Below are 14,414 nucleotides of genomic sequence, written 5' to 3' on the forward strand. Positions count from 1 at the left end.
TTTTAGAGCCTTTTGCATCTACATGTTTATTTCTGTTAACACCCATATGAGCTGGGACCCAGCCAGACCGTTCCTGTACATCCATCTGATGTAGTCTTAAGAGCATTATGTGTATTTCTACCACGGGACCTTCTCTAACCGTTGGTGTTGATGCCATCATCCCCTAACAGCTGCAGCAGAGCAAATGACAACTAAATGTGGCTGTACTTGTTCTACCAACTGAAAACCAGAAATGAGTGCAATAATATCTGTCAGTCAATGGTGTATAGGAACATGAAATTCACATTTAGGCCTATCCATTATCAGGATTATAAGAGGCATTTGTATACATTGTCATAAACCTATAACTTTCTTTTTCTACATTATTATTCAGTGTATGAAAATGTGTTATCTGTTACACAGCCATACTATACATAATCAATTGTGGACCTTTGCAGGGCCCGGTATATGGGAATATCTAATGGTTATGCTTATCAGCTCCCCAGTAATAACTGCTTATTCCCAATGAGGTTTAAAACGTTTATAAGAGCTATTTCATTCGTTTTATTATTTTATTGTTATTTCTGTATTTTATACACTAGATACCACCCAGGCACTTGTTATACGTACAAGTCAGGATTAATGATAAAGGTGTCAGGTGATGCACCACGAAAAGACAAATTAAAATCCACTTTAACACAAATCTTGCCTAAACAATGGACTTCTTAACTGCCTGAATACATCTCGACTGAAATGGTTCACAAGTTGCATTTTGATGTAAGTTTTATTTTTAAGAAGAAATAACAAAACCTGTAGCCAATGCCACAACAACTTTGTCTTACATTGTTTTTTTCTTTGCTCTTTATATAACATTTCCATATGTCCTATTCATCAAACCATAACTCTAAACACTGAATGAGTTCTGACACTCTAAAAGTTGCTGATGTAAAGAAAATCTAAAATACTAATTGAACACAGCAACCTAGTGTGGTGGAAAATATTCCTATACCCGCTTTGCGTGAGTCTTTTCATGCTGAAATACATAATACCAAAAACCAGGTTGTCTTTTAAGTATTTATTCTCTGCGCAGAGAAGGTTCAATCATCACAACAGAATGCGTACAGTCTCAGCGAGGAAGAACCAAGAACAAAGTGAACAAGCTTTCTTTATACAGAATGAGCAAAGGTGGGGGCCGATGGCCGATGTTACAGACGTTTCGGTCTCAGACTTTTGGTCTCAGACTGATGGAACAACAAGTGAAAACAAACGGCCAGCAACCAAAACCAGCAGCCCAAAGGCCTTGGCAGGAACATTGTCATACAACACAGTTAGTTATCTATGTGAACAGAGAGGGAGAATCCTTCTTCTGCACAACAGAGACACGGTGAAGTTCAACAAAGTCCAGAGCAAAATGACTTATGCATGAATACAATATACTGAGTAGAAATATATACTACGTACAAAATTACCATTACACTAGACAGTATGCTTTCCATCAAGAAGAAAACATCCAACAGGTCATTGAGAACTGTGTCATGATAAAGAGACAGTGGAGCATGGAGTAATATGCAGAAAATATACAGAAGAGAGACAAGTGATGATCACACAAATACTGCTAGCAGGGTGAGTAGCCTACTGGCCGGTGTAGAACGGATAGCCTAGAGTGTGCAGACATGGAGAAAGGAAATAGTTGGTTGGTTTTATGAGAGCAACTGGACCAATTGATCCAGAAGGATGTAAACTGGTGCAAAATCTCAAAGAAGAAGAAGACTGATTGAGGAGTTTGTATTTAAGATTGTTAGCATAGCTAAGGCACCCTGCTAAAGCTAATATCTATAATTTCTTCTCGACTCTAAACAACAGATGAACTGATTGTTATTGTGAAGGGGAAGATAATGTGTGTTAGTGAATAGTTTTTATGCTACAGTAAGCCTCCTTTTTTGTTTGATATAGGCCTACAGAACTTTAAAAAAAGAAACAAGAACAAATATTCATGTATTACAAATTTGTAACAATCCCAGTTTTCCTGCTGATGAACTTACATAAGTAACTTGATTAATATCTTTGTAAAACTACAACCAATGAAATATTATTTGAAAGACTACCCTTCTTTTATATTTTAAAAGATACCAATTTTAATTTTCAAACATTTTAAATTGGCCAAAACTATTAGATTGTTTAGACATTTCAAATGTACTCACTTAATAATTTAGCTGCGTCCAAAAGATTTGTTTTTTTTCTTATCCTATGAAATTTATTACAACTTTTATAACGAAGAACTGGAACACGTGGTATAGTCAATGTAATCGGTGTATTGCGTTTTCTCAATAAAGTTAAAAAAAAAAAAAAAACAGAAGCAAAACTGAATCACAATCGACTGTGATTGGCTGAGAGGTGACCAATAGGAGGTTGACAGAAGGTGTGTGTGTGGTCGGCAGCGGTGTGTGGACAGTGTTGCAGAATGTTTGGAAAACTTTTCATCTCGCTGTTTCTCCTCTTTATTTTCTACCATGACCCTGCTGGCGCACAGAAGAAAAAAGAGGTAACGTGCCTTCAATATCAGAACGCGGAGAAAGTGGACACACTTTGGGTAAAATATTTCCAAAGTTGTCTATCGTGTTAAAGCTAAGCTAACAGCAACCAGAGATGAGCTAACGTTGACGTGTGGCACTAACGTTGAGTAACGTTACATCATTAGTTTACAACTAATTTAATTTTTCTCGACGCTGAATCCTCAGTGGTTGTAGACGTGTTACACCACACGTCTGAATCCAGAGAGTGGAGCACTTTTTAAAGCTAACTAACGTTGAACACGGCAGCAAGACAGGAGCCGTGCAGGAAGTCCAGACTGCTCCGACTAGTACTTCCTGTCTACTGCCTACAATGTTACTCCCTGCCAGATCTACACTAATATCTGCTGATTCTTTTTCTCAATAAGATAGCTTCATTTAAGTCTGTTTTTATTATATATAAATGTAAGTCAGATTGATAAAAGTTCGTCCTCCACTGCATAGAATATAACAATGTGAATTGTCCAATGATGGATGAATAAAGTATCTATCTATCTATAGATACTTTATATAGTATCTATAGATACTTTATTCATCTCCCGGGGGAAATTTGTTTGTTACAGCAGCAACGATATTCTCCAGCAAACGACGTAACAGAGTACCTTACCCCAACATTTGAATATTCAGGAAGTGAAAAGCCTCCAATAGAAAATCAGGCCAGTCTGCATCAGGAATAAGACTGAAACATCATTACTCTCACCAGCAATCATTTATATTCTCTAAATCGTGAGGATCGTCACATGATGTGGACATGCGACTGTGGATCAGTGGTAGAACGGGTCGTCCTTCAGAGGGTGTATGAATGGTTATATACTCCTGATGGACTGGCGGCACATGTCGCGTTAAAGCACTTTGAGTGGTCATAGGACTAGAAAAGCGCTAAACAACTATAAGTCCATTTACATGATTGAGACCGATCAAACTTTCTTTATCTCAGTGTAACACATAACCGCTTGCACACGTGTCATTGTGTCCACTTTACAAGACGTCTTGTTGAAAAGAAGATCAGGCCTGGCAGTATTTTATACACATGTTGCCTGACATGATTATTGCTCCCCATGCACATGTCCTTAATAACTTATTTCAATCTAATGCCATCAAGCATATGTTTTCAAACTAAACAGAGGTTTTTACTCCAGAGGCTGAATTTTTGAACATGCAAGGTAAAGACGTGGTGAGTTAACTCTTTCAGCTTTTTATTGTCGTATGCACTGTCACAGCCCGGCTCTGAGACTGGGACAGAAATGGAAGAAACATAGGTATACTAAATGAAAATGAAATTTATTTTCCACAAAATAACCTGTGAAGATGTGCAAACGGTGTTCTCTATCATATTGTTAAAAGAGTCTGCTCACATTGATGTGAATAACAAGAAAACCACAAAGGAGCTCTATGCGTATATATATATATATATATATATATATATATATATATATATATATATTTGTATTGCTGCATTGTTCTTATGTTTATCAATGATTGTTGCTGTGATTTTGAATCTGCAATCCAGCTTGCTTCCAAATGTTACCGAGGGATGTAATGTGCACCCTGATCCAAAGTACCGTCTGAGGGTGTTAGGATCACGATGGCTGCTAGCCTTTCTCCTGCCTGTGCATTCATCACCAGTGGCTGTCTTTGTGTCTGTGTCCTGTGTAGACTCTTATGTCAGAGAAGGTGACTCAGATGATGGAGTGGGCCTCCAAGCGTTCAGTGATCCGGATGAATGGAGATAAGTTTCGTCGCTTTGTGAAGGCTCCTCCCAGGAACTACTCGGTGGTCATCATGTTCACCGCACTGCAGCCACAGAGACAGTGTGGGGTCTGCAAGTAAGTAGCACGAGCAATAGGCGTTTGCTGTTGTTTTAATTCTTATCCGTGAATTGAAATGCATCTTTTTCATTTCAGACAAGCTGATGAGGAGTTCCAGGTGCTGGCTAACTCCTGGCGTTATTCCTCTGCCTTCACTAACAAAGTCTTCTTTGCGGCTGTCGACTTCGATGAAGGATCAGACGTCTTTCAGATGGTGAGACATTTTCTTGTTCACCAAGACGGAAGTTATGCTTTTTTAGTTTTGTAACAGTTTTTGTCATCCATTCATTAACACCAAAACAAAAGAAGCGTGTGTCATTGAGGGCTGGTCTTACCAGGCATTGGACCGGCTGATTTCTCTCTCATTAGGAGAGCTAGTCAGCAAAGTGAGCTGCTTTAGTGTCTGGTTGGACTGCAGACCTTCAGTCCTCAGTGGCACATGGTTGGAGAGCTCAGTCTGTGGGGACTTGGCTTCGGAAACAAAGTGTGGACAGGAAGTGCCAGTTCTCCTCCTTGGCACTGCAGGATGTGCCCTTGAGCAAGGCCCCAAACCCCCAACTGGCCACGGTCTCCAATCACTGTAACATCTCAAACTGCATGTCTATGGGTCCAGCGTGTTGACGGAGTGTTCTGTGTTTGTGTTGCAGCTTAGTATGAATTCTGCTCCGACCTTCCTCCACTTCCCAGCCAAAGGGAAACCCCGTAAGACGGACACCTATGAGCTGCAGGTCAGAGGCTTTGCGGCTGAGCAGCTGGCCAGGTGGGTGGCAGACAGGACCGATGTGCAGGTAATTGCAGAACATGTGACCCATCATTGTGTTTGCTGTGATTTTAAATAATCCAATAACCTCGTCTCTGAACGTAACGATCGCAATCAACGCTAGGATGATGGGGTCCTCTGACGACTATCGTCGTGTTTGTCTGTTTTCCAGATCCGCGTCATTCGTCCTCCCAACTACGCAGGGCCTCTCCTGCTGGGCTTCCTCCTGGCTGTGATCGGAGGGCTGGCGTATTTGAGAAGACACAATTTGGAGTTTCTCTTTAATAAGAATGTCTGGGCCTTCTCTGCACTGGTAATAACAACACACACACACACACACACACACACACACACACACACACACACACACACACAGATGAATACATGGAGGTTACTGTCCACCAAGCTTTTAAGGCTGGCGGCCCCAATGGAGTCTGAGCTGAAGAGTTTCTGGGGAACCTGTTTGATTTCATCTGATTTTGCTTGGAATCCGACCCACTGGCACCGTATGCGGTTCTGCGCTGTATTTATTGATTCTTTTTAAGTCGTTATGAATCACTTAGCGAACATAATGTGGTGAGGGCAGAGGAGGGTACCAGCATCTTGTAAAAAAAAAAAAAAAAAAAAAGTCCCGGTACACCAAAGAGTAACATGTAGAAGTGCCGGTGCTGTGTACGGGTGAGTATCAGCCCACTTCACATACTGACCTTTATAAGTACCTGGTTTAAGAAGGGTAATAGTAGCGAGTACGAAGCCTGAAGTCGAAATCAAAAAGATGAGTGGCCTGACAACAGAATGTCACGTTTCTGGATGGAAAGATCACTTTAGTAACATAGTAAAGTCTCTCGTGAATGAATATACCCTGATGATTGTCTGTCTTGTTTCAGTGCTTTGTCCTGATCATGACTTCAGGCCAGATGTGGAACCACATCAGAGGACCACCTTATGCACACAAGAACCCCAGCACCGGTCAAGTGGTAAGACAGAAACTATCAAACACTATTCACATTATATCCGCATTCACATGGTGATATGTGAACTACCAGAATGGTATTTAACCGTGTGTGTGTGTGTGTGTGTGTGTGTGTGTGTGTGTGTGTGTGTGTGTGTGTGTGTGTGTGTGTGTGTGTGTGTGTGTGTGTGTGTGTTCAGAGCTACATCCACGGCAGCAGTCAGGCCCAGTTTGTGGCTGAGACGCACATCGTCCTCCTCTTCAGTATCCTTTAAACTCTTACACTTCTACAAGCTAACCCAGAGTGTCGGCTCTGATCCGGTTGCATTGTTCTCACTCCTCTGGCTTTGTTCTGTTGTTATTTTTACAACACCATCTGTTTGACTTCAACACACACCACCATATGCCGGGGTTTAAAGTGGCGCCTCGTTTGGTTGCAGTGGTTTGAGTAGACTGAGTGATTGTTAGGCATCACATGCGTTCGTTGTCTAAACCTTGACCCTACGATCAGATGCTGCCGTTACCATGGGAATGGTGCTGCTGTGTGAGGCTGCTACCTCTGACATTGACATTGGAAAGAGGAAGAGTACGTACACATACACACTACTCTAAGAAGACAGGCTTCATGTCCTTCTGAACTCATCTTAAAACACACACAACTCTGGTTTGGTCAAAATAAACCCTGAATTCACAGAGATGGATGAGAATATGTTGTTAGTATTAAACCAGCCTTCCAGTCTCCATGTGGGGCAAGTACAGGGAAGTAGTATTTCTGTAGCTCATGGTACTTTTAGGAGGTTTTGGTAAACCTAGCCATTAATGATAACATTTGACTTAATGGAAGTAGGCCAGTATATGTTTGTCTTTTGTAGTGACTTCTGACAGTTTATCACTAATGTTGAAAAGAAAAGTAGATATAATAATTTGCTGAGGACCTTGCTGAGTATGAATAAACAAACATGCATGTCCATTCATCAACACAAGCGCAGGAATGTACTATATATGTAGCAAAACTGACTGTGTGTGTGTGTGTGTGTGTGTGTGTGTGTGTGTGTGTGTGTGTGTGTGTGTGTGTGTGTGTGTGTGTGTGTGTGTGTGTGTGTCAGTTATGTGTGTAGCAGGTATTGGTCTGGTGATGCTGTTCTTCAGCTGGCTGCTGTCCGTTTTCAGAGCAAAGTACCATGGATACCCATACAGGTAGGGCCAGAGAGACCCGCTACCATTGGCCGAGCTAATGGCTGGTTTCCCGTTGACTTAACGTCCTCTTGTCTCTCGTCTCTCGTCTCTGCTGCAGCTTCCTGATGAGTTAATGCTGACCAGCATCCTCCAACTTCACAACAAGTATGAACAGGAAGCTCCCCAAAGCGCTGTCAGCCAGCAGGGTGCTGCCCACGGCAACGCCACATTTCTCTTTGCTTCGTCTTCTAATCTGTTGAGCCAAACGTGGGTGTCAGCGCGCGCGCGCGCGCACACACACACACACACACACACACACACACACACACACACACACACACACTGTGCCTTCCTTTACAAAGACTCAGCAAGCAATTCAATTGCCAAAAGGTGTTTTCTACTTTAGAACTTTGGGATGGTTTTCTAGTCCAGCTGCTGCTGGACACACATTTCAGTCTGTATCTTTGTGAGTGAGATGGGCCACGGGCTCTGTTCTGTTTGTTTGTGAGTGGCTGAAGTTGAACCAGGATATGCTATTCATGGTGTGGCGGAGTGGGAGCAGTTATTTCAGTTATCCAGGGCTTCATTTTGGTAACATCTTATACGGGTCTTGTAATGTCCAATCGAAGTTTTCTGGAAAGAACTACATGTTATGGCACTAAATATAGGGGGAAAAATAAATAAAATAAAATAAAATATATAAATATATATATATATAATTTATTTATATATATATATATATAATTTATTTATATATATATATATATATATATATATATATATATATATATACACACACACACACACAAAATCAGTGTCCACTCATTTATTGAAGTATTTAAGAATCAACCAATCTAAATAGGTCCCCTATAAGTAAAAGAGATGGAGTTCTGTGGAGTTTAGAAGCAACTGCTGATTGACACAATTAAACATGTATTTATTACTGGAAACTTTATTCTCCATTTATGTTGAATTGTAAGCTTACCTGTGATTATATAATGTTCCCATTAATTGTCCCAAATTCTCTAATTGTTTCTAGGGCCCTTTCTAAGTGTTCAGTGTTTTTGTGCCTTACTCTGCAGTGATTGGCTGGTTGCATCACTGGAGCTTGATACCTGTGAGGTAAACAAACAAAATATATAGGATCTATAGAGTTCTATTTTCCACTTGGAAGCAGTAAAATAAATCAAAGCAGCTTGGAGTCAATGAGTACATACAAACTTGGGAACAGTAGCCTACTCCAGCGCTGACATGCAGGCGTGATGTCCTGTACAGTGCTCTCACTACATTTGAGGGGGTAGATTGGCTTGAATATTCTGAGTCATGAGAAAAAGCAACTGTTGAGTGAGTCCTGGGGCAAGAATGAGCTGATCAGTACCCATTGCTCTCGACTGTCTCTGCAGTGTGGTCTAGAATGAGCTGTGTGGTAATGTGATTAAACATGAATTCAGAAACATGAAGTACCAGTGGAGGTGTTCATCTACTAGTTCTCCTTTTGAGAAAGAAATCTAACGTTAGGGGGATATTTACATTCATTTTTTGGGGGGTTTGTGATGGCTCCACCACCTTTGCATTACTTTGTCAAAATACTGTATCCGTCTGTGTACGTACATGGAGAACATGATTCACTGTCAAATTATTTTAATAAATCTTAGGGCAGTCTGAACTGGAGCCAGTTAAGTTATTCATCACTACTTGGCTCAGTGAGGGTCAGTGTAGGACGGGCCAGAGTGACACAATGCAGGATTCCAATGAATGGCTACTCCGCGGTGGATGCACAAGTGATGAAATAAATTCGTCGGTTCGATCCCCGGCTCCAGCTCCGCTAGTCTCATGTCAATGTGTCCTTGAGCAAGACACTTAACCCCAAAATCGCTCCCGTAGCTGTGCCTACGGTGTATAGCTACTGAATTGTAAGTCGCTTTGGATGAAAGCCTCTGCTAAATGACTGCACTGTACAAAAAAACTGATGAATGAAGAATTTTGAAAAAGTTAGTTGTTCTCCTCGCTCACAGGCCATCTTTACCGTAATAACACTGCTTTAGGAGCAACGGCGCGGCTTTACACTCTGCGGCTCACGTTGCGCACTTTCCCACGCATGAAAGAGCCAGTGTGTGGTTTGTCCCTTCTGGGCTGCTGTAGAAACGTGGTGGTCTCTCTGAAGAGAACCTGCTCGCTTTGGAGATATGAAGGACTCATTTTCAGCTAACGAAAGCACAACAATCTTTAGTTTCAGATGGGTATACACTAATGGAAACATAGTTATGAATATTATGGTCAATTTCTGCTAATAGACCCCCCAAAATGCTCCACACTGGCCCTTTTTAAGTTGTTTTTGGATCACTTAACATTAATTCATTTTTGACATGCACTTTGTAGTATGAACCTTTTTTTTTTCTTTTCACATGTAGTAGGTCTGCAGTGAATGTTATGATAAAATGGAATTGGAGCAGATGGAAAGTTCACTATTCACACTTCCTGTTGTTAAAGATTGTTGTCCCTTAAGGTTTGTTTCATTCATTCGATACTAATCAGAAGTATACGTCTTTTTCTGTTGTGTAATACCAAGTGCTTTAAATGTCCGTGGTTGCTCTCTGAGGTTGTCCCACGAGATAATATTAAAGTGCCTTAACTTTCTCTTAGTGGGGATCTCTTCCTCTTTCTTGCCATTTTTGGCGAGACGTAACACACACAGTGCAGAAACCTCAAATGTAAACTCCTATATAATTGTGGTCAATTTGAGTATTTACATAGCCTACCCTACCGTATATTGAACATGTTATGAGTTTAAAACGGTTGGACCTTCGAGTGTTGTTTTCGTGTTTGTCCTGTAGTGGGCAGTAAAGTTCCTTGAGCCACTTCTACGCAATAAATAGACAAAGAAGACGGAACCCGGAAACTATGACAAGATGGCGGAATATGAAAACACCAACGATGTTTCAGCCGCGGAGCCTTCTAAACTCTCTGACCTGCTTGAACGTGGGTGGAAGATATTTGAGGAGGTAGACGGTACAAACGAACCCCTCGCCTCTACCAGTATCCAGGTCCGAGTTAAACGCGGTATCGGTATGCTGGAAGAAGCGTCCAGAATGGTGGCCCTGCTCGAACTGTTCAGCCGCAATGAAGAACTCGAGGAGATCGCCACGGCCGACCTGAAGTACCTGCTGCTGCCCGCTCTGTGTGGAGCCCTGACCATGAAGCAGACCAGCCGAGACAAGCGACTCGAGATAGTCCAGACAGCCCGGGCGTACTTCATGGATTTCTTGAAGAGGTGTAAAGAGTATGACATATCACACTTTCAACTGCCACACGTGACCAATGAAAACACGAGTCCTGATGAGGCATCAGAGAACGGATCGTCTACAGCCACGGTAAGTGGCTCAGACAGGTGAAGTGCGTGCAAACGTTCGGGAACATTGCCATTCCACCACCACAATTAAGACCTACTTCTCTGAGACGACTGTCGTTGTCCATGTGCAATATCCTCAATGTAGTCATGCATAGTCTTTCAAGACCCCTGAAACACACCCAGCATGCGACCTGTTTGTTCAGTTTAATGTCCTTCAACGCGGGCCGGAGAAAGAGCATGTACAGAATGTTTCTAGCAGTGTTCTGCATCTGAAACCAAACTGAAGTCTATCGAGTGTGTCGTCTTGTAAATATTTTCTAAGCAGTCTGCGATCACCAACCAGCCTCCATCATTGGTAGTCTTGTAGTCGCTCCGGAGCATTCTCTAAAGGAAGTTCCTTTTTTAAACACAACTTCATCTGTATTTTTAACTCCATTATCAGATAAGTCTGAGATCTACTGGTTGTCATAAGTGTTCAGGTAACCTTTAACTAATTCCTGAAGCAAGTTAGCTAATGTTAGCTGATTCTCTGAATCTTAGTTTGTCTGTGTTGTCTTATTATTTTTTTTCCAGATCAATATTTCAGCTTTCAGTTTAAATCTTAAAATGTCATTTAACGTGTCTTTTTGAAATTGACAAAACATTTGGCCCCTCATTTGTCTCCATAGTGGGACACAACAGATACTGAACAGTATCAAGTCAGTCACTTTTATTGAGCAGTTATATTTTACATACAAGTCACTTGTGCATTCTAGAAATATTAAATAATGAGTAGAGTAATAGGCACAGAGGTGAAATCTAGAGGCTGAATAATGAAAAATAATCCATATATATTTATTATGAGATTAAAAATAAATGTATGGAGTTGAGCAGGAGCCACCCTCCCCATAATACCCACATCCTTAACCTGCTTACCATCGCTTAACCCCTTCAAGTGATCTTTGAGAATATGTGCTGACTATGCTGTTGTTCACCTTTGTCACTGCCTTCATGTCAAAACACTTTTATTGTTAAGGTCACGCAGGAAGTGTTGCGTTCATATCAACAGTAGCTTTACACCTAACCCCACCAATACATGAGTCTGCTAAAGTGTCACTAGCAGCATAGATTGCTAATGAATGTGGGGATACTCTGAGTTGTGATGCGTGCTTCTTGTTTCAGCCTAAACCCTGCCCTTCAGACCTGGTTTCCATGGCAGCACAGAGACAAGCTAAGATCGAGCGGTACCGCCAGAGGAAGGAGCTGGAAGCCAGACTGTCGGATGTACGGAAAGCTGTGGACAGCGGACAGGCCGACGACGAAGTCAGCAGAGATTTCTACAATCTGAATGTCCGGAGATGGGTCACTGTGTGTCTGGAGGAAATAGAGAGCATTGACCAGGAGGTGGAGATACTCAAGAATATGGATGGGCTGAAGCAGGGTGCCGCCAAGCAGCCAGTTCAGCCAGCCAGGCCTCCCATGAAACCCTTCATTCTCACCAAGGATGCCGTTCAGGTAACTCTTTGGGTGGGAGACAGGCCAGCTGGTACTGGACCAGCCACGGTCAACAAAACCAGCAAGAAGAGCTGCCGGTGATTGCAGAAGTAGCCCATAGAGTAGAGAAACACTGATCAATGTAAGCCGATATTGACTTAATGTTGATAAATCACTTTATCTCTGCAGCCGTTGATCTAAAAGAAGAATCACTGACTGTCAGCAAAGAGCAGCTAACATCTCCCTCAGTGCACATTCAAAGAAACTGAGTAGGGTAGAGTAAAACCGAGGAGAAGTGGTAATAACTCCTCAGCATCACAGAAGCAGTTGAACACAAATCACAGAAAGCATAAAACTGGAAGGTGAAGCAGGTGAGGGAGCTGACATGACGATTAAAGAGCACAGAGCACTCCGGCAGGAACTCTGTGGATAGGGTTCCATCAAAACAGTAAACTTCTGTCAGGCGTGGCATGTACCAATCCACATACCAAGCAGCACTGGTTGTAGTTTCCTTAACCTGCTGAGCAACAACGTGTGACAGAATGTGTTGGTTTCATCCACAGGCTCAAGTGTTCGGGGCTGGTTACCCCAGCCTCCCCACCATGACAGTAGACGACTGGTATGAACAGCACAAGAAACGAGGAGCTATGCCCGACCAGGGCATTCCCAGGAGGGTGGCTGTGGAGGAGGACACCGACGCAAAGGAGAGGGAAGAGGAAGATAAAGAGAAGAAGGCTGACGACGATGACGAGGAGTCTCTGCTGAAAGCCAGAAACTGGGACGACTGGAAAGACACTCATCGCAGAGGTTACGGAAACCGCCAAAACATGGGCTAGTCCTCGTTTCTATTCTGATCAGTCCAGGAAGTGGACGAACGTTCTTCACATTGCTGATCTTTTAAGACTGTTGTATGAGAAGGTCACCAAACCAAGAAACACACCACAGCATTGCCAAACAAACCTGTTTAGTTAAAGTGACATTACAGCTGATTTACTCATTTCACCGTTAGTCTTTTACAAGGTTGGGTTCAACAGTCCTTTGTGGTGTCATGCTTTTCAGTGAGTCTTAATAGAAATCTTCCATATGGAGGCCAGCCATGACGCCAGTGTTTCTGCTTTGTAGTGTGTTTTCCCCTAATACTGTCATTGGGAAATAAAGAGACTGAACAAACCATGTAGTGAGAAAAATCAGTGTACAGAAACTGGTAAGAATCTGTTTCTATTGCTTTTCTAACTAGCTACTAGCTAACGGTAACACGTATAACATGCACAACAACTTATTTTATGGTGGGTGGAGTTAGCTAGTCGCCCCAAAGTTCATTTGACTGGATACATTTTAGTTACCAAAGATAAGTCATTAATTAATAGTTTTACAATTGCTAGAAAGGTTTGTTTTTAAACAATTGGTCGGTTTGTTTCCATCTGTAGTAATGTATTCACATGAGGTTCTCAGAAACTTTCCTTTTGTTAGAGTAATCAATGACCTGAAGATCAATAGGGATCCTAAAAGATCATCTATTGTAGGGATCTTTTAACTGCTTCTCCTCCAGGAGCAGAGCTTCTCCTCTCTGGGTGGCAACACGTACTCTACACTGCTGGAGGCCCAGGGCGTATTGCTGGACCCACTGGAGGGAAGGGAGGCACGAGAGAACCAGAACCAGGACTGAGAGGGGGCAGACTGTCGGATCCTGCTGCTGTAAAATGAGAGGATTTCTAAAGGGACTCTGGTTCTCTGTAACACAGAGGACAGGCAAAAGATTGCATGGCATTTTACATTTTGGGCCCTTTTTTTTTTTAAATGTATGTACATTGAGCCATGAGATAAGGTTCAGTCTGCCCAGTTCATCCCAGAGGTGTGGATGTGGGCTGTGGGTCACGTTCTTCTACATAGAGCTGGAGAGCATGTCTTCAAGGAGCTGTTTTTGGACATGTTCTGACAGAAAAGGGACAAACACAAACTGGAAGCTCACAAGTTTGACGTTTGCATATTATTACATATGACGCTATTAGCCATTAGCTACAAGTTATTCTAAAAGGAACAATAAACTAGTCAAACCCGGCTGCTCCATTTGCATATGCTCATTAAAGCTCTGTTCATTTCAGCCACGTTTCTATTTACCAGAAACGTAATATGTAATACACATTAGTAATATGACAATATTTTCATATATATATATAAAATATATGAAAATATTTTCTTATTCCTAAATACATATTTTCATTAGTAATATGAAAATATTGCTAATGTGCACGTAACCTCGGTCCGTTACATGTTTGGAACGGGTTAGAGTAATATTGTAACCGGAAGTTCCTACACACTATTTGTGGGTGCATACGAGTAGCTTGAC

The 14,414-nt window shown here is 41.9% G+C and overlaps 2 protein-coding genes across 2 annotated transcripts; both read left to right on the forward strand.

Annotated features, from left to right (window-relative positions):
* Nucleotides 1-2,388: 2,388 nt before the first annotated feature.
* LOC137875147 (magnesium transporter protein 1-like) lies at nt 2,389-9,882 on the forward strand. Its single transcript, XM_068714141.1, has 10 exons — nt 2,389-2,521; nt 4,206-4,375; nt 4,454-4,571; nt 5,005-5,145; nt 5,290-5,430; nt 6,005-6,094; nt 6,270-6,333; nt 6,581-6,655; nt 7,176-7,266; nt 7,364-9,882. The coding sequence occupies exons 1-10, from the start codon at nt 2,441-2,443 to the stop codon at nt 7,377-7,379; spliced, it is 987 nt and encodes a 328-aa protein (XP_068570242.1). The 5' UTR covers nt 2,389-2,440; the 3' UTR covers nt 7,380-9,882.
* A 251-nt stretch (nt 9,883-10,133) lies between these two features.
* Nucleotides 10,134-13,238, forward strand: igbp1 (immunoglobulin (CD79A) binding protein 1). Its single transcript, XM_068714140.1, has 3 exons — nt 10,134-10,616; nt 11,756-12,088; nt 12,631-13,238. Exons 1-3 carry the CDS (start codon nt 10,155-10,157, stop codon nt 12,901-12,903), a joined length of 1,068 nt encoding a protein of 355 aa, XP_068570241.1. The 5' UTR covers nt 10,134-10,154; the 3' UTR covers nt 12,904-13,238.
* Nucleotides 13,239-14,414: the final 1,176 nt, after the last annotated feature.

The sequence above is a fragment of the Cebidichthys violaceus genome, unplaced genomic scaffold (genome assembly GCF_023349555.1).
Source record: "Cebidichthys violaceus isolate CVI_PGR_0920_01 unplaced genomic scaffold, fCebVio1.0.p SCAF_2, whole genome shotgun sequence".
NCBI lineage: Eukaryota > Metazoa > Chordata > Actinopteri > Perciformes > Stichaeidae > Cebidichthys > Cebidichthys violaceus.

What these genes read in the sequence shown, in the direction of transcription:
- LOC137875147 (XM_068714141.1), top strand. Translation starts at nt 2,441, where the DNA reads ATGTTTGGAAAACTTTTCATCTCGCTGTTTCTCCTCTTTATTTTCTAC. An exon ending in GCGCACAGAAGAAAAAAGAG is followed by an intron (nt 2,522 to 4,205) that starts GTAACGTGCCTT and finishes TGTCCTGTGTAG; the next exon opens with ACTCTTATGTCAGAGAAGGT. An exon ending in ACCCCAGCACCGGTCAAGTG is followed by an intron (nt 6,095 to 6,269) that starts GTAAGACAGAAA and finishes GTGTGTGTTCAG; the next exon opens with AGCTACATCCACGGCAGCAG.
- igbp1 (XM_068714140.1), top strand. Translation starts at nt 10,155, where the DNA reads ATGGCGGAATATGAAAACACCAACGATGTTTCAGCCGCGGAGCCTTCT. An exon ending in ACGGATCGTCTACAGCCACG is followed by an intron (nt 10,617 to 11,755) that starts GTAAGTGGCTCA and finishes TTCTTGTTTCAG; the next exon opens with CCTAAACCCTGCCCTTCAGA. An exon ending in TCACCAAGGATGCCGTTCAG is followed by an intron (nt 12,089 to 12,630) that starts GTAACTCTTTGG and finishes TTTCATCCACAG; the next exon opens with GCTCAAGTGTTCGGGGCTGG.